The 22,939-nt window shown below is 37.5% G+C and overlaps 2 protein-coding genes across 3 annotated transcripts in view; one reads left to right on the top strand and one right to left on the bottom strand.

Annotated features, from left to right (window-relative positions):
* cenpp (centromere protein P) overlaps positions 1-22,939 on the bottom strand; it is a 108,375-nt gene that overhangs the window by 20,094 nt on the left and 65,342 nt on the right. The window lies entirely within an intron of this gene.
* Positions 985-22,552, top strand: ecm2 (extracellular matrix protein 2, female organ and adipocyte specific). Of its 2 annotated transcripts, none has more exons than XM_088917308.1 (11): positions 985-1,155; positions 1,808-2,051; positions 5,816-6,116; positions 8,740-8,928; positions 11,960-12,691; positions 15,250-15,365; positions 17,150-17,285; positions 17,596-17,753; positions 18,784-18,923; positions 19,442-19,768; positions 20,178-22,552. In XM_088917308.1, exons 3-11 carry the CDS (start codon positions 5,849-5,851, stop codon positions 20,344-20,346), a joined length of 2,235 nt encoding a protein of 744 aa, XP_088773434.1. In that variant the 5' UTR covers positions 985-1,155; positions 1,808-2,051; positions 5,816-5,848; the 3' UTR covers positions 20,347-22,552. The 2 variants fall into 2 exon arrangements, with proteins under 2 accessions (XP_088773434.1, XP_088773435.1); XM_088917309.1 differs by having other exon boundaries at positions 11,996-12,691.

Raw genomic sequence — 22,939 nt, forward strand, 5'->3', positions numbered from 1 at the left:
ATATTTCCCCCACACAACAGAACAACAAAAGGGTATTGTAAAAAGCTCATTATATTTAGACATGGTTTTGTCTCAAAGATTTGTAAAGTTTCTTCAGTTGTAAAAAAAAACCCACAAATGGTTCATGCAATTTTTCTGTGATATATCATTAGATGAAATGACTCTCTCAAGCGAAAAACAACCTTAATCTAAAACATGAAAATCTGAAGGAAACCACAAATATCTATTAATGATTAAGCATTAGTTAAAAACATGGAATTGGTTGGGCATTTGAGAAAAAGGCAATTCAAAATCTGGCTTTTTATTCTTTTTATTTTCAATAAACACTCCAAATTTGATCTGGCTTGCTTTGGTTTATTTTTTTCCTTGAAGGCTGTGAACATTGATGATGTGAAATGGTACAAGTTGAAAAGTGAATCACACCAATGGCCCTTCAGTGATCTCTCATGTTTATAATTAGTGTTTGTGTTTATGAAAACAACATGCAGGAGTGCTCAAGGACATTTGTTAATTAGTCAGATGGCTGGAAAACATCAGGCTACTTGATTTCTTTGCACCACAAAACTATGCAGTATCTAAATGTTCACTGAAAACAATACTGTACCCTCCCACTAAAATTAGAGAGTAGGCAGGGCTTTGATAATGCTCGAGTAGCCTACAGGCATAATTGAGCTCTGTGTTTTTAAGCAATGTGTTCCACATATGATCTCCCGTCCTATAGAACTACAGTAGTACGTCCCAAGGACAAAAATACTTTGCTGTTAAACTCCCTGGTCCTTTCTCAAAATCTGGAGTTTCAAATTCATGCCCTTCAGCCTGTTAAGAAGACTAAAGGTGGCACTTCTTAAGCTGGTTGCTGCACCCAGCACATGTGCTGCCTTGTAATTATGGCACAGAAAATCACAAACTGCACATTCTTATATATCCCACAACATTATCCCACAGTTGACCTCCTAAGATTGTGCTGGGTTTTGCGCAGAAACTTCAAAGTTTTGTACGGGAAAGCCTGTGCTCATAGACTGCAGTCCCATCTGCTTTACACATTTATCACCACTGAAGCAGAGCAGACGTGCGCTTTTTTCAAGCGGCTGGCAATCCCAGGAAGCTCGGGGAGAAAAGAAACATTTGGCCTTACAAACTGACTGCGAACCTCTGGTAACGTACTCTGTCCTTTTTTTTCTCGTAACAAAAATCCTTAATTTTCATTTGCTTAACTTTGATCCGGCTGCAAAAGAAGCTGTACGTCGGTGTCACATTTCAGGGTATAATTATCCTTTTCGTGAAATTTTGCTTTATGTGCTGTTTTTTCCATCTGCATTTACTAAAGTGTGGTCACATTAAGTTCTTTGTATATGAAAAAAAGATAACCAAACAGAATGAGGCACTTTATAGAATATAAAGGCTGTGTAACAGCTCTTTTTTTTTTGCAGAAACTGAATCGGTTTTTGGATTTGGTAAACAAGCCCGCAGTGCACTGTTACTGGTGAAGTCTGATTCTCTGTTCGTGAGGCTTTTGTTTTGACAGATTTAGTCCCATGAGGAGGAACGATGGGGGGGGGGGGGGCGGGGGGGGCGACAGATTCAGCACACCTGGATTTCATCTCTCCACCCCCCAAAAAACACTCGTGGAGAAAGGAAAAGCCAACAAAGTCTAATGTTTCTCAGGTCACATACTGTAGGAACTGTTTTCACTCCTTTGTCAGTATGATCTTTTTTCCATTACATTTTTCCACTTGAACCTTGTCATCCTAAGGACCAGCTGAATTGAAATTCTTGCCTTTCTTTTTTTTTTCCCCTTTCCTTTTAGAGTGTGTGCTTTTCTCAGTTTTCTTGGTTGCGGTCCCTGAGCTGATTTTTTGTCAACTGCAAGGTTCATACCCCCCCCAGGCCCAGGAGTATTCCGTAGACATCAGTGAGGAGTCATCTAACTTGTCTGAACGTCCCTTCTCGCTGCTCTCAAAGATAAACATGTCAGAGTGATACTGTACTACTGTACTTGTGGAAGCATTTCAAGGCACCAAGCTGCTTCAACAATTAGATTGCATTTCAAGGTAATTTGGGATTATTTGCTGTTTAAACTATATTGCTAACATTCTGCATGTCTTTTTATGGTGGGGGTGTGTTTGTGTGTGTGTGAGAGAGAGATCAAGTTCCACAAACATTTAATGTGTGACTGTAGGAACTGCATTAGATAAACTACAAGTTTTGGCACATAGCAGAAAATGCTTGCTTTGGCTGAGACCACAGAGAAACAATTCACGGTTCTGAGAAATGAAAAAGGCGTTTCCATGTATAGATTTTCTTCTGTTAAAGCTTATAATTAGCAATATTGTAATTAGGCCATTTAGAGCTTTCTGAGTTATTTTGATCTTTATTCTCCAATGCACAAAGGGGTTTCAAAGAGGACAGAAAGTTGGGGGTAAAATCATTTATATGGTCAAGATAATTACAGTGCACATGATAGGTGTCAGGTTTGACACATTTTTCGAGCACAAACATTGAAGAAACTGTAAGTAACTAAAGAAGACCAAAAGGGAATGACATAATAATCAGAGAAAGGGCAAACCAAAGAGAAATAGAAATGGTAAGAACTGTCAAGATGCAAGTGCTTTTAAATAAGTCACCGTTCTGTTCTTCACAGCGCCTTTACTACACAAATAGTAACAAAGTAGCTGAAAGGGCTGAAAAAATATTCTAGGGATGGAGTAAATTAATCACCATAATTACATCTCAGGGACAAACACAGCACAAAAAAGAACTGAAAATTACAGGCAAGGCTAATTTCGGCCATTATACTTTGTTACTTAATGTATCATAAAGGGAGAAGATCAGTATGAAACATCTTCCCCTGTCACCCATAAAACCTTTCATCACATGTACCACAAACTGAATAAGTAAACTAGGTAAGTAATGTTCTATATAGTAGAAAAATCATTTAGGGGAACCTTTTCTTCACATCAAAACATGGCTAACTTTATTAATAACTCCAGTAAAAGAAAAAATACAAATACTTTTAATATTACATGAGTTACCAAGTTATGAGACATTTTGCTTTATATCAGGGAGAAGAAAAACATGCACCATGTTTCTGTTCACCATAAGCAGGGTGATGTATTAAGTGGAGTACTGCAGGAATGTGTATTAGGACCACTTGTGTTCTTAATTTATATCAATGACCTAGACTCAGCAGAGAGTCAGTAAACTAGTCAAGTTTGCCGGTGATACCATACTAGGAGGATTAGCTAACACTGTAGAAGCAACAAATAAAATTTAAAAGCATTTTGGTAAAACTCATGACTGTGCAAATGCAGCACCTGACAGACAATGTACAGTATAATGAAAACAAGTGCAGGGTATTGCACGCAGGTACTGTAGTAAAACCATACATTTTAAATAGAAAGTAGGAATAGTTAAGTTCCTTGTGGCTACCTATGAAAAAGATTTTTATGTTGACACATCATTTACATATTCTAGACAACACATAGAAGCAATTAATAAGGAAAAATGCTAGGATATTTAGTTAAAATTGTATAATTGAAATAATGCATCAATAAGACCGCATTTAGAATACTGTGTACAATTTTGGTCACAACATTATAGAAAAGATATTGTTGGTCTTGAATCTGTTCAGAGAAGTGTAATTAGATACATTCTGGGCCTTAGGGGAACTTATTACACTGACAGACCAAAGGAACTGAACCTTTTCAGACTTGATAAGGAAAGACAATGAGGGGACCTGATATAAGCATTCAAAGACCTCAAAAGCTTTCACAGAGTCAACTCAGCAGATCCCTTCACAATGAACAATGTGACACAAGCCAGCACATGGTGGAAGCATGTTTAAAAATCAGAAAAAGGAGGCACTTCTTTACTCGCAGTGTTGTGGGAGTTTGGAACAAGCTGCCCAGCCATGCTGTTTGCAGACAATGCCCTAGAAAACAAGGTTTCTTTCAGGAGACCTCTGGATGAGATCCTCTGATCCATTAACTAGTAACTACAGGACAGTCTAGATGGCCTCCTCTCAATTGTAGCTTTTCTTATGTTCTAAAACTGACACAGCCTGCTCCATAATGGATGGGATATTATGTTGTTGTACGTATGGTGGGGAACCAATCTGTGCACTCGGCATACTCCCAAGCCTTGAATCCTCGCCTTCCCAGTGTAAAACTCGCAGACAAAAGATTAGTGAGGTACCGAGGGGAGCTGGAACGCCTTTAATGCTCAAGGGGGTTATATCACTGTAAAAAGGCCTGATACATATGTTGTCATTTCTCTTACAATAGCTTAATATTATAATTAACTCTGTAGGAATTCAATAAACAGTATGAATATGGGCAGACAGGGATATCCATTCAAACTCTCTTGTTCACACAATATAATAAAATCCCAAACTAAGCATTACTGGTTATTTAGGTTGCTCACAGTCTCACCTACCCTGTATTTATGACAAACCTTTGTAAAAGGAATGCATGAGCCGTAATAGCGTGAAAGCAGTTTTCATGCCGTTTTTTAGAAATCCCAGGGTTGAAATGTAGTGTTACTGGGGACTATGATCAGGGTCATTCATTGTTCAGGCAAGTATTCTGAAGTATGACTGGAAATGTGCAGTGGACATTAAGACAGAGAAACAGCTTCAAATTACTTTTTAAAGAAGATTGCCAATTTCATTTTTATTTGGTCAGTTTTCATGCATTCACTCTTCACTGCAAAAAGACAAAAACACTTCAGCTATAAAGAGGATGAGGTGTAAAGCTAGCTGGATGTATTAAAAATGCCGGCATCTTAAAAACATATTAAGTTTCTTCTGCAACTGCTGAAACTCTTGGATTTCTATAAAAGTACGTACATGTGGGTACACCAAAGCAAGTGGAACTGGGGTGTTCAAGTGCTTCAGATAACACACACCAGACAGAGTGAACTAAACTGTATCTGGTGTGACTAATCACACACAAATAAGCAGAATGAAAGAAGGGTAAGCAAGTTAGTGTGGGTGCTGACTTTGACTTTATACGTGCAAAAAGGTGGAATGAGAATTCATAAGACTGTTCCATCTCCTGCAGAAATGTGTAGCGATTGGATGGAGAGCTAATTAATATTCGTTCCTGATTGCAACAGTTGGTTTTAACTCTTACCCTAATCTAAATGGTGATGATTCTAAGATGTATATACCGTGTATGACTTTATATTTATCAGTGCTATCTGTATCATTGCAGTCCTCAATGTTTTACAGTCATTTTTTTATTAAAAAAAACATTTGAACAGTGAAACAATCACTGTTTTAGAACTATTTTTAGACACGAGTGCCTTCCAGTTACCATGTAAGTCACATGAAAAGGGATGCACTCTGATGGTGAACCATGGAATAAACTTAAATGATCAGTGTAGCTTTATTTAGTTCTTACTGGCACCATGAACAAGCCCCTTTCAAGTTGCAGAATCATCACACAGTATAAAACAAAACCAAGTGAGTACTTATACTTCTTCTCTTTCCTAATACAGCAGAGACAAAATGGTACAATGAGAGAATACTGTGAGCCAAAACAAATAATTACTTTAAAGAATGTGGTGTCTTTAAAATAAATTTTGTTATACAGACAAAGGAAGCATTTTAAGATAATGCAGTGAGCTGTCAAACTCTATTACAAGCCTGTAGGGGATTAAGATCAATGTAGAGACATGGTGGCAACACTTTACCTTGCTATTTAATTTCTGAGACTTGTTATTAAGGAACGTTTTGTAGTAACTGCGCATTAAGACAGGAGTATATCTAGGATTTTGCACAGAAGAAAACCCTTTTTCTCCTCGGTCTTTCTAGAGTTTGCAGGCTCTACGTAACATCACCCCCGATATGCAGCCTAAGACAATCCTTACACTGATGCTGCTCTTCATCCTGAGCCTCAGTCTTGCTCAGGAAGCAGGCAGCCCTCTGAGGAAAGAAAAAAAGAGGAGAGGAGGCCAACGACAAGGCAGGAACAAGCAGCTAAGGCAAAAGACCTCTGATGCGCCTGTCCGGCTGGGAAATGTTCCTGTGACCAATGCAGATGACAGCTCACCAATATTCATTCAGTCTTACAAGAGTGTTGATGAATTTGAGTCAAACTACAACATCTTACCAGGTTAGTAAATGCATTTGATATGTGCAAAACCTTTGTATTTATTACATATACATGTGGTTAATTTACTTCATTTCTGTTATATTCTTGTTCATATTTACTGAAAGAAAATGTGTATATGTACCAAATATGCTAAAAGTACAACAGGTATGACATTATAGAAATCTGAGATTTTTGCCAAGAAATCTTTTCAATTATTTTCCCCTAGGACAACAATGAACTAGTCTTCATTAGAGAAATGTAACATTCTTTCACTACATCATGAGGCCACACACTAAGATCTAAGCTTTCTCATGAAACTGTCATTACTGAAAAAATGTATTACAAAAAGTAACCTAAAAGTAAACATTTCTCACCCTTTATGCCTTAGCTCATCCTACATCCTACACCGTGATCAAGTGAAAAATCTATCTCCAGACACGTTTAATGTGATTACATTTCTCAAGTCACATTCTTCAACTATAATTTCAACAAAGTTTTTCAGCAGAGAGACATGCAATGGTGACAGTAATAAAGTAAAAGGAAATACTCAAAGCTCAAAACTGTGGGGTAACATTTTAATGTGGAAGATGTGTCAAAGGATTCATTCTTGCAGATAAGAGAAATATATAAATCAGTATCCGATGAGGGAAGAGGTAGTTAGTCTATAAGCTTTTACCATGTTGGATTTGTGGTAAGCAGCACAGGCTAGCACACCTACCACAGACACCATGTTTGCAAACAGCCACAATTCAGCCGCTAAAGCTTCTTCTCCGCTGACAAAGTAACATTACATAAGAACTGGCACCACATCTTAAGTGGAATTTAGGAAGTTAGTCAACTTTCCTGATACAGAAACATTTTATTTTATAACAAGCGGTACAAGACGAACTGCTGCAAAGCTACTTTGGTTGTGTAACAAGATATGTTTCAGAATACTTTCATATAAATTCTTTTGGTTTCCTGAAACATAATTTAATCTATTTGTTGTAGAGTTATGGAAAATGCTGGTCTTATAAAAGGAAGGTTAAAGACAAACCAGAAAAGGCAAAAGAGTTTTTCACGCAAAAGCGCAGAGAACTGCTGCAGAATTCAGCTGACTCTGTGCTTGTTCATGGCCAGCACATTGTATAGTTAGTTAAAGGTTGCTTTATGAGTGCCATAATCATTAAGCCATCTTTTGTGGGATTTGTTTCTGCTGTTTACCACTATTATTACAACCATGTGTGGAGGCAGACGGGGAGCTAAATACAAACTTTTCCTTCAGTTAATCAACACCTCCCTTGCTTTTCAGCAATAGTCTTGGCCAGTAGGATAAAAAATAAAACGTTATGTACAAATCAAATGTTTTACTGACAGATCACAGTTAAAAACATTACTGTGTAAATGTTATTAGTTTTATATGAAAAAAACAGGACAAAAAAACTACTGAAAGAAATATCTTGATTCCTACTACTTGGTTACTACTATGCATAGTAGTTACATTAGTAAATTGCAGGGAGAAGTTAAATCCAAACAGTGCTTTTGATATACAGTACTAGTGGGCAGATCGCTAAAAATAAGAATTGAAGAGGGGCGCCTGGTATTCCTTGGTTTCACTCCAAGCTTAAATCTCACTAATAGTTCAGACGTTGTATTCTGTTAGGTAACAGATACTCTACAGTCTGAATAATCATTGAGCCCATGTGCTATTAAAGCACACACCTCCAACATTAAGGAGATCAACAAGAATGTAGAAATTACTCAAGGAGTTTGTATCTAAAGCTCACTGTAAATACACATACTGCAGCTGATGTTTTAAGTAACTATGTAAGTGCTATCTACTCAAATTGGTAATAGCTGTTAATTGAAGATTCACTACAATTGAATAACTTTTAAGGAAAACTATTTGCTGAATAATTCCAAAGAATATACTTTATCCTTCCAATTAAGTATATTTGTGTGTATTTAAGATCTAAACCTGTGATTTCAAGAATATTACATAATGCTATACTAAAGCAATGTATTTAAGGTAAACCAAATTATTCGAAAGTAAGAATCTTTCGATAAATGCTTTAAAGATGGAGCAGCATGGTGGTACAGTGGTGAGCATTGCTGCATCATAGTGCTGGGCCCTGGGCTCAAGTCCAGGCTTGGGGTGCTATCTGCGTGATGTATGTTCGCCCCGAGTTCACATGGGTTTCCTCCCACAGTCCCAAAACATACTGGTAGGTTACACAGGCTTCTGGGGAAACTGGCCCTAGTGTGTTCGTGTCTGTATGTGTTCCGTGATGGACTGGGGGTCTGTCCAGGGTGTACCCTGCCTTGCGCCTGTTACTTGCTGTTGCTCCAGCTCCACCGTGACACTGAATTGGAAGAAGCAGTTAGTAAATGAATGGATGGATGCTTGAAATGTTCATGAATAAAAATTCATGATTATTACAAACTAGGGAAACTCTGGGCTTCTTATTTTCTGCTAAGTAACCTAATTATCAGATGACAGTTTTATATTTCCATTTCCATCCTATTTTACTTAAAGCTGCATGTTTCTTTCCAGTCCCTTGCCTGATATAATTCTGTCAAGACCGTGTATCTGTGCATTGGCCGTCCTTCAGCCTGTACTCATTCCTGCTTTGACAAGTAACACGTTCTGTCTGGTTTTCCACAGGAAAGAAAGGACAATGCACGTACCATGGCATCACCATGTTTGAAAATGCCGTCTGGTCTCCCAAGCCCTGCATCACCTGCATGTGTTCAAATGGGAACATTGCCTGTGATGAAGTGAAGTGCACGCCCCTCTCCTGCCCCATCACTGTGAAGCCCACAGGAGAATGCTGCCCTGTCTGCACTGACATTGGTATCTGCCCTCACCGCCTTCACCCCCCACTGCTGAGCAGTTCAGACAGACTTTCATCCACTGCAGACAGGAAAAAACAGAAACTGGAAAAATTCGGAAAGCCTTTTCCCACTATCTCTAGCAATAAGTCAGTCGCAGACTGTTTAGCAGAAGTGTTTGACAGAAATAGGAGTAGATGAAGTTTCTGGTTTCCTCATCATCTGTGATATCTTGTAGTCTGGACCTCATAGTTTAATAATTTTTAATGGCTGTGGTAAAAAATACTTAAGAGAAGACTACATCACCACCAGAGAATGTTATAAAGTCTATGTTACAGATGCCTGACACTGTTAAAGTTTAACGCGCAATACCTTGCTAACCTTGCCGAGTTTAATCCTTAGAGATCACAATTCAAATTAAATTCAAATTTTCCTGGTACAAAAGGAATTTTTAATTTTGAGAAGTAATTGACTTGACCCATCTTTGGTTAATCCATATACTGTACAGCCTTATTAGCCTGTAAGAGAATGCATTCTTATACTGTACCATCAGGACCTGAATCAAAGATTTTCAGCTCTTGATCTAGACAAGATTCTCTCCTGGGTGAAAGCATTTCTAAAGTAAAAGCACTTACACTGCCTGATAAACAATGTTACATCTCATTACAGCATAAAACAAGAATTGTTTTCACCCAGATCTTAATATAAAAAATGTGTATGTGAAATTAAAAACACCCTTAGTAAGGCATGATATATTAAGCTTTTGGGAACATCAAACATAAATATGTTTTTCATGTTCCTGGAGCATGCTTTATGCTTAAGACTAAAAATATCTGCTTCAATGAAAATATCTACTTCCACATTCTCCTGTTTTTTCACATGTAAATCTACCTATAGAGAAAACACCATGAAGATAAGCATCAATCTTCTGCTAATGGATCAAGAATAATGGGACACTGTAGTATCCCACTGTTTTCCTCTAGGTTACGTTTACCACAGGCTTGTAAAATGACCTGGCTGCGACATTTTCAAAGCACAAACTATAAAAGATTCTCTGTACTTGTCATTACTTTCCTCTCCTATATCCAAAAGTAGATCTCATGCAAACCTGTGATTTATTTAAAAATAAAAATCCGATTTCTTCATACGATACAAGGATATTCCCCATAAATCAAACACAAGACCCGCTGCACAGGTTACATCATCTGCAACATGTGGAAAACTGCAAAGATACACCTCTTAATACCACATCCTGCTCCATACAGCTTCTGCTTATTGTTCTGGCTGGCTTAAAGACCCTATTCTAGTGTTAGCTTCAGATTAAAAAAAAGGACCAGTTTTTGAGACCTAGTAGTGGTTGCGACTTAAGGAAGACTTCAGCTGATTTTGGCTGCAGCCGTCGGGTTTGAGCTCCAGTTCCTTGCTGGGGTTTCCTAAAACCACATGTTATTACTATCTTGTAATGGTAAGCTGTCAAATCTACATTGTAGTCCTCCAGAAAATTCAAAACAGGGAGTTAGTGTTTCAAGCTTTTCAATTCTGACTGCGATTCACAGAAAATACCTGCATCGCATGCTTCTCGCACTCATTCATTTACTGAGTCCCTAATTCGCTAACCCTTCATCCACCCATCCATCATCAGAAAGAGGTTCACTCCTGCTAGTGGTTTTGACAACCATGATTCTACCCTAGAAGCATACAGCACGCCCATTACAACTAAACAGTCTATCTTTGGAAAGTGGGTGTATAGCACGCCGGGATATTTAATAACATTGCCCTACTAACACTATCTGACATCTCAGATTACCAAAGACTCTCATTCAACCCAAGATTTTAGTTTCATTTGCTTCAGTTTCGGTTAATCGGCTCATATAGTCTGTATAAGCTGCGAAACTGGTATCAAGCAAATAGCATCTGCAGGATTATAATAAGATAATAATAAGACCATTACACAGAACGTTTTAAGTATTGTCTTAACATTTTGGGGGGAAAAAGCATTTTAAATAAGCACATTTTTCCATTTACCAATTTAATTTTTTGAAAAACTGATTATCTGTCTAACAGACACCCTTATTTCCCATTTTTTAGAAGGAAGTCCCAATAACAGAAAGTTAAAGATAGTTAAAAAGATTTTATTTTGTAAAGTCTAGGAAAGGCAAGGCACACAAATAGGTGCTTTGGTCCAAAGCACCAAAAACCCTTAGAAAATTATTGCTTAATTCCCCATTTTAGATTCATTGTGTGTGAATCCGTAGACAACAGCTATGCTCAAGCTTCCATTAGTGCTACACAGCTAAAACAGCACTAACAGATTATTTTTTAAGAACCAAAGGATATCTATATAAGAAGCAGTGGAATTGATAGTCCATCAATGATGGTGCTGACTGCAGCCCTTTCTTCAAAACCATAGCATCATGTTCCTAAAGCTGTAATTTAAGATCAGTACTGCTCTATCAGTACTGTACAAATAATATAATATAGATAGAAAAGAAAATTGAAAAGGTATACAATATATAATTTAGTAATACTATCTGCTAATGTTTAGGGAAGATTTGAATACAATCCCACCCTTGAGAGCATCATCAAACTAACTCATTTATCTGCACATTAACCTCTTGTTGTTTTCCTGTGGTAAAGGTGTGTATTTAACTCAGTTTCAACCAAAGCACTGTTTCCTTTAAGGCACTGTTATGAAGAACTAATCGGGGTTACAATTGGCTGAACTCAAAAGTAAAAAAAAAGTAAAAGTAAGCTGACGTCTTCAGAATTTTGCAGAAATTTCCAAACACAAGTCGTTTGGGATTTTTTTTTTATTATCCATGTATCATCTTGGATAACAAATAGTGGGAATCGTTGAACAACTGTTTCCCAATCTAAAGCCCTCGTTTGCTTAAACGGAACACTGCTACTGTCTGGTTTTTGTCTCTCACTGTATGGGCCACCTCTCTCATTGTCTTTGTCTCTCCCTTGGTCCCCATGTGTTCCATCTCATCCTCTCACACCTCATTCTCCATCACGGTCACCCTAACATTATGTGTTGAACGCTGCCACAGTCCCTGACACCCCTGAACTTTCTGGCGATTCCTCAGAACCCAATGACCCCAGCGAACTGGGGCCAGGGCCGCCTCACGCCCACGCCGACATCGAGGAGCGGCGCAAGGAGGAGGATGAGGAGCAGCTGAAGGAGGAGGAAGAGGAGCGACGGGAGGAGGAGGAGCGGCTGCGCAAGAAGGACGAGGAGCGGAAGAAGAGGAGGAAGCAGAAGAAGCTGGAGGAGGAGAGGCAGCGGCAGCTCTTCGAGGAGCGCCGCCGCGAGGAAGAGGAGCTGCGGGAGAAGGTGGAAGAGGAGGAGGGGGAGAGGCGCAGAGAGAGGGTGGAGGAAGAGCAGCAGCGGCGGCAGGAGGAAGAGGACAGGCGGAGGCAAGAGCAGGAGGAGGAGAGGGAAAGGTATCGGAGGCTTCAGGAGGAGAGGAGGCAGGAGGAGGAGAGGAGGAGGAGGATCGAGGAAGATTGGAGGGAGCTGGAAGAAGACAGGGAGGACTCCCGAGAGGAAGAGGAGGAAGACGAAGACGATTTAAGAGGCGACGTCTTCAGAATGCTGCCCCGCGTTCCTAAGCCGGAGGGCGTCCCACCCCTTCGACCTCCAGCCCCAGAGAACATCCCCCCTTACAGTACTCTGCCAGTGGGCTGCATGATCTCTGACGTAACACTGAGCTGCAACAACGCCAAGCTCACTGGCATACCACCCCTGTCTGTCAGGGGCCTCAAGAGCCTGAATCTCGAAGGTAAGGCAACATAGAAACCCTTTCTCTTAGAAATGCATGAAAACACCGAATGATTCACTACATTCCCTTGAAACGTTCTTGTAATCACTATGAACAATGCACAATTTCTTACCTAAAATTCAAAACCCTGCACACAGGGTTTACAGCATTATTTCTGAAAAGTCAAGCTTATTAATATTCTGATCTTTCATTAATCTGCACAGTATAAGCATTCAATAATCCCCCAAACATGTATAAGACAGAGGATTCGTTTTTTTAAATTTTAAGCTAAAAGAAAAAGTAGTCATAAAGATATATCCAAAGTACAGAAATCCAAATGGAAAATAACGTCTTGAAAAAATTAAAGGAAGCAATGACAGTGATAATAAGAAGTAGGAAAATACATATAAATACATAAGATACTAGGAAGCGTACTGTATATCATAAATATATTTCCACCCGTTATTTATTCCTTAGCACTGACATCGATGTACTTCTCTTCAAACATGCCCCTAAGCTGAAAGATCTAAAAATCAGTTTATGAAAGAAACATGCAGTTACTGTATGTCGCCATTGAAAGGTCTAGCATGTCTTTTGACTGTAATCCTATATAAAAAGTCCCATCACGTCTACCACTGAGAGCGAATCCAACGGAAAGTACATGAGTTTAACACTACCCTGTAATGCTTCTTTATACAACGAAGGTGTTTGGACTGGAAACATTTTACTGTGCACATAATTTCCATGGAAAAGTATGCATAACTACAGTAGTCATAATAAGTGTGTTACCAATGTATTTTAATTGAGAAAATCAGGCAGTTAAATGCATCCTGACCGCAGGACAGAATTCATAAAACATATTTTATTCCTAAGTACAGTTCCACATTCACATTACAGAATGGTTGTTGGTCTAGTGTTAAGCATTTTTCCCCAAACCGCCCTCTCCCACCTGCGAAAATTCTAGGTCCCATGTCCTAAATTACATTTTACATATTGTCACTCTTCAATTTAGTGTCTTAAATCACAAGGACAAAAGCGAGTAAACAGAACAACCACTAAACAGATTTTAAGTTTTCTTTTGTCTCAATTTTGTTTTGAGCAAAATGAAAAGATTGTAATTACACAACAATAATACCAGGATCGCAGTTCGACACAATGAGTGAACAGTGGATCTCACAAGAAGATCAGCAAGAAACAAATGTAAGAAAGAAACAAAAATCAGTTTTTAAAGCAAAAAGGTCTCTGCACAAGCTGAGGCACTTCTTGATACTCTACAATGTAACTTCGCAGTTCACCTCTCTGCAAGAATAATATCTACAAGTGAATGCAATCATGTGAGATTTTGAGGGCTCAATCTCTACCCTGCCTTTCAACATTGATTTCTTTGGCTGCAGTATGACCTGCCCACAAAAGATGTCCAACTTTAAAGCTAGCAGTGATCAGTTAACATCACAGAGCAGTCTGGGGCTCACTGGTGTGGTCACAACAGTTAGATCACAGAGTATACCATAGATATCCCCAGTATATACTGTAGGTAAGTAAGTGTCAGTGAGTCAGGACACATCTGTGACAGAGAAGGCTAGGAGTAATCCCCATGAGGAACTGTCTATATGGTGTTGTGCACTTTTGAGCTGGTGTGTTCAATTTTACTAAGAAACAAACACGGTCTGAGTCTATAATCTTTACGTAAGTATAACCACTACAGTATTTATACATATGTAAGAATAAAGTTATACAGTCCAGATCTCTTGAAGAATATTAAGAAACAATCAGGTTAACCAGTGGGTGAGAAGACAGGACAGAACAGTGACAGTGACAAAACAGCTTTGTTGTCAGCTAAATACAAACTCATAATGAAACTGAGCAGTCATGACTTTATACATTGTTAGGGCATTACATCCTCTTTAAATCAATACCAAACCTTTTTTTTAAATTGCAGTATGTCTTATGTAACAGAGTGCAGAGGACATCCAGCCATTATATAAAGTTTAAATATTTTTACTTGTAAATTACAGCTTCTGTAATCTATGCTTTTTGAACGTCTTATAATTTTGAAGCTCGGTTTCGGAGGATCTTAATAAGAAAATACCCATGTCCATGCCAGAGCACTGCCAAATGGCTTGCAGCACAAACCACATTACTGGTACCTCGATGACTGCAACCTCCAGCCCTCTGACTGGTGTGGGACTCCATGGGAGGGGAACATGTATCAGAAATAACCACTGCCTGCAAGAGTCAAAGGGCTGGAGTCCAGAGTCAGAGAAGCACATGGGCTTGTGCTGTCGTTTTCTAGAATGGCAGTGGGCCAAGACCTCTTAATTTTTTACAGATATACTTAATCGGTTAAAAATGTTTGTTCTGCAGATTTCAAATCTGCATATCACTGAACATATGAAGGGTCCACATCAGCACAATACAAATGTGGAGTAACAAGAAAACATCGCCAGCTTGAGTTTTTGTCATACAATAATTATAAAAACATTGTAATCTTAATTTTCATAATCTACTGTATTCTACCGTATGGCATTACTTTACCTTCTGAATAACTAGCTTGAATGGGTCTTATCTTTTGTCTGCAGGGAATGCTATCACTACGATTCCAGCAGAGGCATTTAATGGAATTCCCAACTTGGAATGGATTGATCTTAGCAAAAACAAAATCACAACTGCTGGCATTCATCCCCAAGCTTTTAAAGTAAGGAATGCAGGGTACTGTCTGCTTCTGTACATGTTGACTTATTAGGTACAAAAAAACGTCTTAATAGTAATAGCCATTAATAGCAGTGAGTTAATAGAAAACATGCACACTTCCACGAAATTTTTTTTTTTAACTAGATCAAGAAAGCCTGCAAGCCTGCAAGAAAGTGCCAGAAATGATTTTTTAAACTACTCTAAATAAATGTTACACACTACTGTTTCCAAATGAAGTGATTTAGTCTGAATTTAACTGTAAAAGTGGCTCAATCAGTTTCAGCAGTATTGTTATCTAATATTCCTTTGCAGCCTCCACATGTTGACGCAGCAACCAACTGGAACTTGTTTTTCAATAGCTGCATAACATATTATTATACATCTATACTAATATATTTTTTCCCGTAAACCCTTTTGTTGTAAGAATATATATTATTTTAACTGCATGAACAGGAGTTGCACATTTGGGGTTTGTTGTTGTATCCTAAAATAAGGGAGGGATCTAAACCTACCTTTAAGTTGTATTCTTATCTCTTTGCAAAAGTTTTTGAGAGGCAAGAGCAGTCTATTTAAATAAAAGAAATATTGTTTTTTTTCTATAGAAGGGTTGGCAATGGAGAAAAAACTAAGAATGGGCCAAGCCAACTCTCAGCAGTCCTGCTCTTCTATGTTTGAAATTTTACTCCAAAATTGCTTTTATGTTCCTCATAAATAAAGAGTAATCTTTTTTCGAACTTGTCTGAAGACCACACTGATGCGTTTGTCACATTCCGTATTTTACTTCTTGGCTCCTACCATTTTATGTCACAACCCATTCATTTGAAAATGAATTTCGTAAAATTAATTTAATTGGACTGAGTTGACAAGTATCTGAAAGAACAGAATAGCACAAAATAACGAAGCTCAAATTTAGAAGTTACTTATTACTTGGTCAAATTTCCAGAAACTGCATGTGTGTGCTCTCTTAAAATAAGGAAAACTTCAAATGGAAGTTAAGAAGACTATATTAAACAGAAGGCATTCACATGAGTGTGACATGATTTTGCCAGATATTTTCAGACATAATCCTTTCTTTGAAAACTCTGGAGTCGAGGCGTGGTGAGTCCTTTTGTTTTGATCGGCATTCAGAATCTGTCTGGAATTAAGTTATGCAACAAAACTTGTGCATTTTTACAAAACGTCTTTCTGTTTTAAACTTGAGAACAATGTAATTCTTTCAAACGTGTAAGCCCGAAACCTGTGGAAATGTAAAAAAAAAACCCAACAAAATAAATTTCATGAGAATCATTCAACTAAAATATCAATACTATTTAAAAAATGTTCAGCTTTTATTTTCAGTTCATTTCTTGATAGACCACATTTTAAAATGAAACAGAGAATTCTCTTGTGTTGTGAAGACACATTTTATGAATTATCCTATAGACTCAGCTTAAAAAAAAGATAAGTTTTGTGTTTTTGAGAGCATATTATGAACTCTCTTTTATGTCCTCTAAATGTTTCCATATCTACAACAAGGATGAACAAATCCAGCTTTTGAAGGCAGGGCCTCTGCAGGGTTCACAGGTATTTTCAATTGGTAAATGACTGAGACTTAAGAAGATGGGTGATTAATAACAGAATTTAAAATGAAAACCATGAGAAATGGAGCTGGTCAAACATGAAATCAAAGCACTAAGGTTACCAGTTACTATGACACAAAAAATCTGTTTCATATATGACTGTGGACCTGCTTTATTTAACAGTATTTTTTAATAAAATGTTTTTTTCTATATTGTTTTTTTTAAAAAGAACCTAAAAAATTTAAAGCGGCTCAACATGGATGGAAACCTTCTTGATCAAATCCCCTCTGATCTTCCGTCCACTTTGGAAGAGTTCAAAATCAATGAGAATAACCTTCAAAGTATGGATGAAGACAGTCTTCAAGGTAATTTCCAAAGAAACACGGTCATTGCATAACTGAATTATTCAGTAGAGCTATAACATTGTAAAGATAAAGCAATAACATTCTATAAAAAAAGAATTTCAGCTGCTAATTAGGAATTACAACAATCAATATAAAAATTCTTAAAACGTGGACAGCAGATGAATAATGTATTTATAATTAAAGGATTTAGACTTTTAAATAAAGTACATACTTTATATGAGACTATGTCGTTACTTGTAAATCAAGGGCCCCCTTCATTAAATGCTTCTTTACTTTCCTGCTAATAGAATAAACATTCATTTTCTGACAGATCTAAGCAACTTGATCACCTTGGAGCTGGAAGGAAATATGCTTAGTGAAGGAAATGTCAGTCCCTTGGCCTTCAAACCTCTAAAACGACTCTCTTACTTGAGGCTTGGTAGAAACCATTTCCGTACAGTTCCTCAGGGCCTCCCTGCATCTATAGAGGTGAGATTTGCCAAAGATAACACAGCTTTTGAGTGACGAGCCGAAGATGAAAGATTCCACTGAACGACTATCAATAAACCAGAGTTGTCGCTGAATAGAAACTAAACTGAAAAAAAAAGATCTAAAGAAAATATCATAGATAAAGCAAAAGGGGGTTAAAATAACAATCCAGAGTCCATTCAAAAAGAGATATTATATCTGGACCCTACACAAAGACATTTACAAATGGCCAGCAGCCATTTCACCCTGCAACTCACAACTAGCAGCCCACTGAAGCTAAGCAGGTGTGAGCCCGGTCAGTACCTGGATGGGAGACCTCCTGGGAAAAACTAAGGTTGCTGCTGGAAGAGGTGTTAGTGGGGCCAGCAGGGGGTGCTCACCCTGCGGTCCATGTGGGTCCTAATGCCCCAGTATAGTGATGGGGACACTATACTGTAAACAGGCGCCGTCCTTCGGATGAGACGTAAAACCGAGGTCCTGACTCTCTGTGGTCATTAAAAATCCCAGGGCGTTTCTCGAAAAGAGTAGGGGTGTAACCCCGGCGTCCTAGCCAAATTTCCCATTGGCCCTTACCAATCATGGCCTCCTAATTATCCCCATCTATGAATTGGCTTCATTGCTCTGCTCTCCTCCCCGCTGATAGCTGATGTGTGGTGAGCGTTCTGGTGCACTATGGCTGCCGTCGCATCATCCAGGTGGATGCTGCACATTGGTGGTGGTGGAGGGGAGTCCCCATTACCTGTAAAGCGCTTTGAGTGGAGTGTCCAGAAAAGCGCTATATAAGTGTAAGCAAGTATTATTATAATTTATTTAAAATGCTGAAGAAAATAAGAATGGAGTTGTTGCTGTTTTTTATTGGCAATGAAATTTACCTGTGGGAAGCAACTCAAACCATAGTGTGCCTTGGTTATAATTATGGTTGACCACACTGCTCATAATCTTCCAACACACAGTGCTTTAAAATACACCATATGACAGAGTACTGGATTTTTGTTTGGAACAAAGGCTCTAACATGTGAATGTTTTTTAGGAACTTTACATTGAAAACAATCTAATTGAAGAAATATCGGAAACAGCTTTCAATCACACCAAAAACCTTAATATTGTTGTGTTAAGACACAACAAAATAGACGAGTCAAGGATAGCACGTCTTGCCTGGATTAACCTTGAGTAAGTACCTCTGGCTTCAAAACATTTTTTCTTATTCTTCATAACACTCCAACAGAACTGCACTTTCTTGTTCCATGATATAAACCACAGTTTTCAACTTTAATGGAGTTTTGAGGTAAATGTGATTTGGCCCCTGTAGTGACAGAGATTTTGCAGAGCTCTCTTTTATTTTTTGGTGTGGTAATTCATACAATGTGCTTCTTCCATCCAGTACTTTAAATGTCTACATTCTTTTGTAAGACTGTATTTTGCCAAGCTTTAACTTAAAAAAACCTCAGTATGAGCTTTATCCACTGGGAAATACACTGTCTTCTTTAAGTTTAAAGACTTTCATATTTGATAGATTTTTAAGTTTTGACTGTTTTTTTTTTCATTTATAGTACACAAAAATCAAGATCTTTAACAGTATTACTATACAGTTTGACTTACCGTATACGTTTTACAAGCCAACCTTACAGTATATCAAAAGTATATTAACTGCTGAGACTCTAATGTCCCATTTTCTCTTTTCTAAAAAGGAACCTGGAATCCATAGACCTGTCCCATAACAAGCTTTACCATGTTCCATCGTTCCTACCAAAATCTCTGATACACCTGGTTCTGGTGGGCAATCAGATTGAGAGAATTCCTGGATATGTGTTTGCTCACATGAAGCCTGGTCTTGAGTACTTATATCTCTCTTTCAACAAGCTTGATAACGAAGGGATTGACCCAGTGTCCTTTTTCGGGGCCTACCACTCACTGGTAGAACTGTTTTTGGATCACAATCAGATGACAGCTGTGCCACCCGGAATAAATGAGATGAGATCGCTGCTTTCTCTAAGGCTGAACGACAACAAAATAAGGTAAAAGCGACAGTTTTACAACTTTGCATGAGGTCCAAAAGAAAACAAGTCAGATATTTTTAGAATACCTTTCTCTCCATATGCAGAAAAAATAGCTTTGCCTTACAAAAACATTTTTTTGGCCCAAGCAAGAGCTACAAAGTCTTTATTTGTGTTCAGGCATTTATAAAAGAATCCTGATGTGACTGTGGATGGGATTCTCAAGCAGCATACATGCCAGGCCAGGGTACAGAAAAACAATATTTGAAGAATACCAAATACGTTCTAAAATGTTATCAAAAGAATACGTTTACATTAAGTAAATTTTTATAGATTACAAAGAAAAAGGAAGAGATTTTTTAATTACAAGGTCTGTAGTCTTGTCTCTAATGATGGAACTGTGAAATTTGATCTTTCTTAAATTCTACAGGCATTTTGAACCTGAAGCCATCTGTGACCCTCTGAACATTGAAGACTTGAATATTGTGACTCTGCGCATGGACAACAATCTTATTGACACCAGAAACATTTCGCCTACTGCTTTTTCTTGCATCAGGTCTTATTCCAGTGTTGTTCTGAAACCGCAGAAGATTAAGTAACACGTTCTTTTAGTGTTATGATAGTACAGTCTAAAGAAGGCAAAAGAAGTTCAACTGATTTACCAGACAACTACAACTTGCAGCAAAAACTAAGAAACACAGATGGTAATCGGTTCATTCCTGTCTTGCTTTCTGGATATCAAGTAGTGCTCTGGGTCCACTGGTGATTTTTTTTTGAAGCAATTGTGAATGACACAATATTATCAAGAAGAAATTAAGTAGGCTTTTTTTTTTACTGAAAGTAAAAGTAAAGTGGCAGTAGTACAGGTCATAACAGCTGCTGATAGTTGACTCTCAATACAACCTTTCATTGTCATTGTCCTGAAAGCAGAGATAGCTCAATGTCCAAAAGTTATAATAATACAACCCCAAAGAAGTGGTTTTGATTAATTTATTAAAAGAAGATACCGTGGCTCGAAGAAGTAATGGATTTGGTCACCACCTATATATTAAAGCTCCAAATGCTTAATGATGCAGAAATTCCGCAATTAGAAAATAGTTTTAGGAATTAAATGTCTGATGTAACTTTAACTCTGAAATCGGAAGGACATTTGTGAAAATCAAATGAAAGAGGATAACAGAAGTGTTTAGTCAAAATCAACAAATCCCAGATAAACATAAAGAAATGTGTGTTGAAAAAATAAATGTAAAAACACACCTATAGAAGAGGCATACCACAATATTCAACATGTGAAGATAATAACTTACTGTATTAAACATAGTTACATGGTGTTTACTTCAAAAGGAACTATGTGCCAATATTAGAGAGAAGTGTATGAAAAAAAAATCAACAGAATAGTTCACTGCGAAGAAGAAAGATGTCAATGCTCATCATAATACAAAGTGTTACTATAAATGGAAACAATAATGACAGAATAAGAAACTCATTCATAGGGTGTTCATGAAAGCAAAACCAGCTATGAAGTATGAAGTATACATAAAATTGCTGTGGCCAATCTACGAATTTAGACATTCTAAAAAATGTCTAATTGGGTTTTATGTATATTACTTCTGTCAAGGTATAACTATACCACAATGATGAGTGCAAACATTGTCGAGTTTTCTACGGTCACTTTCCTTGACTCAATTTATGTGAAAAGTGTGATTAAAAGTTTCATTGACAGTTCTGTTTCCAACATTGTGGAGCCATCATAGTAATGTAATTTGCACCTTTCCTATAATTTATATCAGTACTGTACATACAGTACATATATCAGTAACAGAAATTAAATAAGGAAGGAAGCACCCAAACAACAAGACATGATTAGACTTTGCCAACATGTACTGTATAGTAATATGCCCACAGTCTGTTGCCATTAAAGGTCCATTCACTCATTTGGCTCAAAATTATTCATGCAAATTATTTTCTCAGATGGAAAATTTAAGATTGCATGCTCTGTTCTAACCCCTAAAAATGTCTAGGCTGTAAGACAACATTTTGGAGATTGTAGACATAATCTAGAGCTGTTGGTCAAACATATTTTTAGATCAAACGTATGACATTCTGGGTGAAACAGGATATGTTGGAGTTGAATGTTATCCCAGTCAGCTGGAAAGTTGTGAAGGAGTTTCTTTATGCAGTGAGATTAGAAGCTTCTGAATAACCATTCCACTCACCTGATCCAAACCCAACAGTGGCTAAAAGCCAAACACACAGCAAAAAACAAACAAGGATCGAAAAAACGTATTGAGAAAGTGTCTGATAGTGTTTTCTGCCCTCCTCAGTACAGGACGTACAATGAGATAATGTGAAATAAAGACCTGTAATAAAACTCTAAACATGCCAGTGAACCATTTAATACATCTGACATCCTCATTTCATAATGTGTTTTTTTTTATCAGAATTGAAAAAAATGATGATTATACAATTATATTTTAAAATAAAACTGGGTGCAATCCACTTTCACGTTTCTTGAAACTGTAGCTCACTCTCACCAGCAAACATTATTTTATTAAACTTCACAGAAATACACTATTATTTTTATCATTGCTTTTTATTAAAGCCATGTATGTTTTTGGTGTTACAGGCTATTTTATTACGTTCTTATCGCTAATATGTAAACTTATGTGTATTTGTTTTTATCACCTGTCCTATGCTTGTCCTAGGGTTCTAAAATTATAGGGGGTGAGGGTCAATTTTTAATATAAAATGTCTAATTAAATTGCACATTTTAAAAACTATATTAAAAATCATTTATGACTTTAATCAAAGTTTGTCTCATTTAAGCCATGTATTTTGACAGGATGCCATTCTAACAGACTCCACACTAGAATGAAAAATCTTCCAACACTGAGGTAATGGGTTTTTAGAGCATTTCTGTGTACAGAGTAGTTCTGGAACAGTAGATGTGTAGAGATCGAATCTATGACAATTACAGTATTTATTATTTTACTTTAAAACAATTAATTTTATTTTCATTTCCAAGCAAATGGGGCTTGACCATACCTTGACCAGAGAGAAAAATGTAACAGTGGCTCTCCCGTCAACAGAAGGCTTAAAGCTCCATTGGTCTACATACTGTACAGCGCATTATAATGTACTTACAGCATTCAATGTACCATGCTATGACATTTTTAATGATTTCCTCAAATT

The sequence above is a fragment of the Atractosteus spatula genome, chromosome 5 (genome assembly GCF_055471065.1).
Source record: "Atractosteus spatula isolate fAtrSpa1 chromosome 5, fAtrSpa1.hap1, whole genome shotgun sequence".
Taxonomy (NCBI): domain Eukaryota; kingdom Metazoa; phylum Chordata; class Actinopteri; order Semionotiformes; family Lepisosteidae; genus Atractosteus; species Atractosteus spatula.

Coding starts and splice junctions, on each gene's coding strand:
- ecm2 (XM_088917308.1), top strand. CDS start 5,849: ATGCAGCCTAAGACAATCCTTACACTGATGCTGCTCTTCATCCTGAGC. Junction 6,117..8,739: donor AAACTACAACATCTTACCAG/GTTAGTAAATGC, acceptor GGTTTTCCACAG/GAAAGAAAGGACAATGCACG. Junction 15,366..17,149: donor TTCATCCCCAAGCTTTTAAA/GTAAGGAATGCA, acceptor TTTTTTAAAAAG/AACCTAAAAAATTTAAAGCG.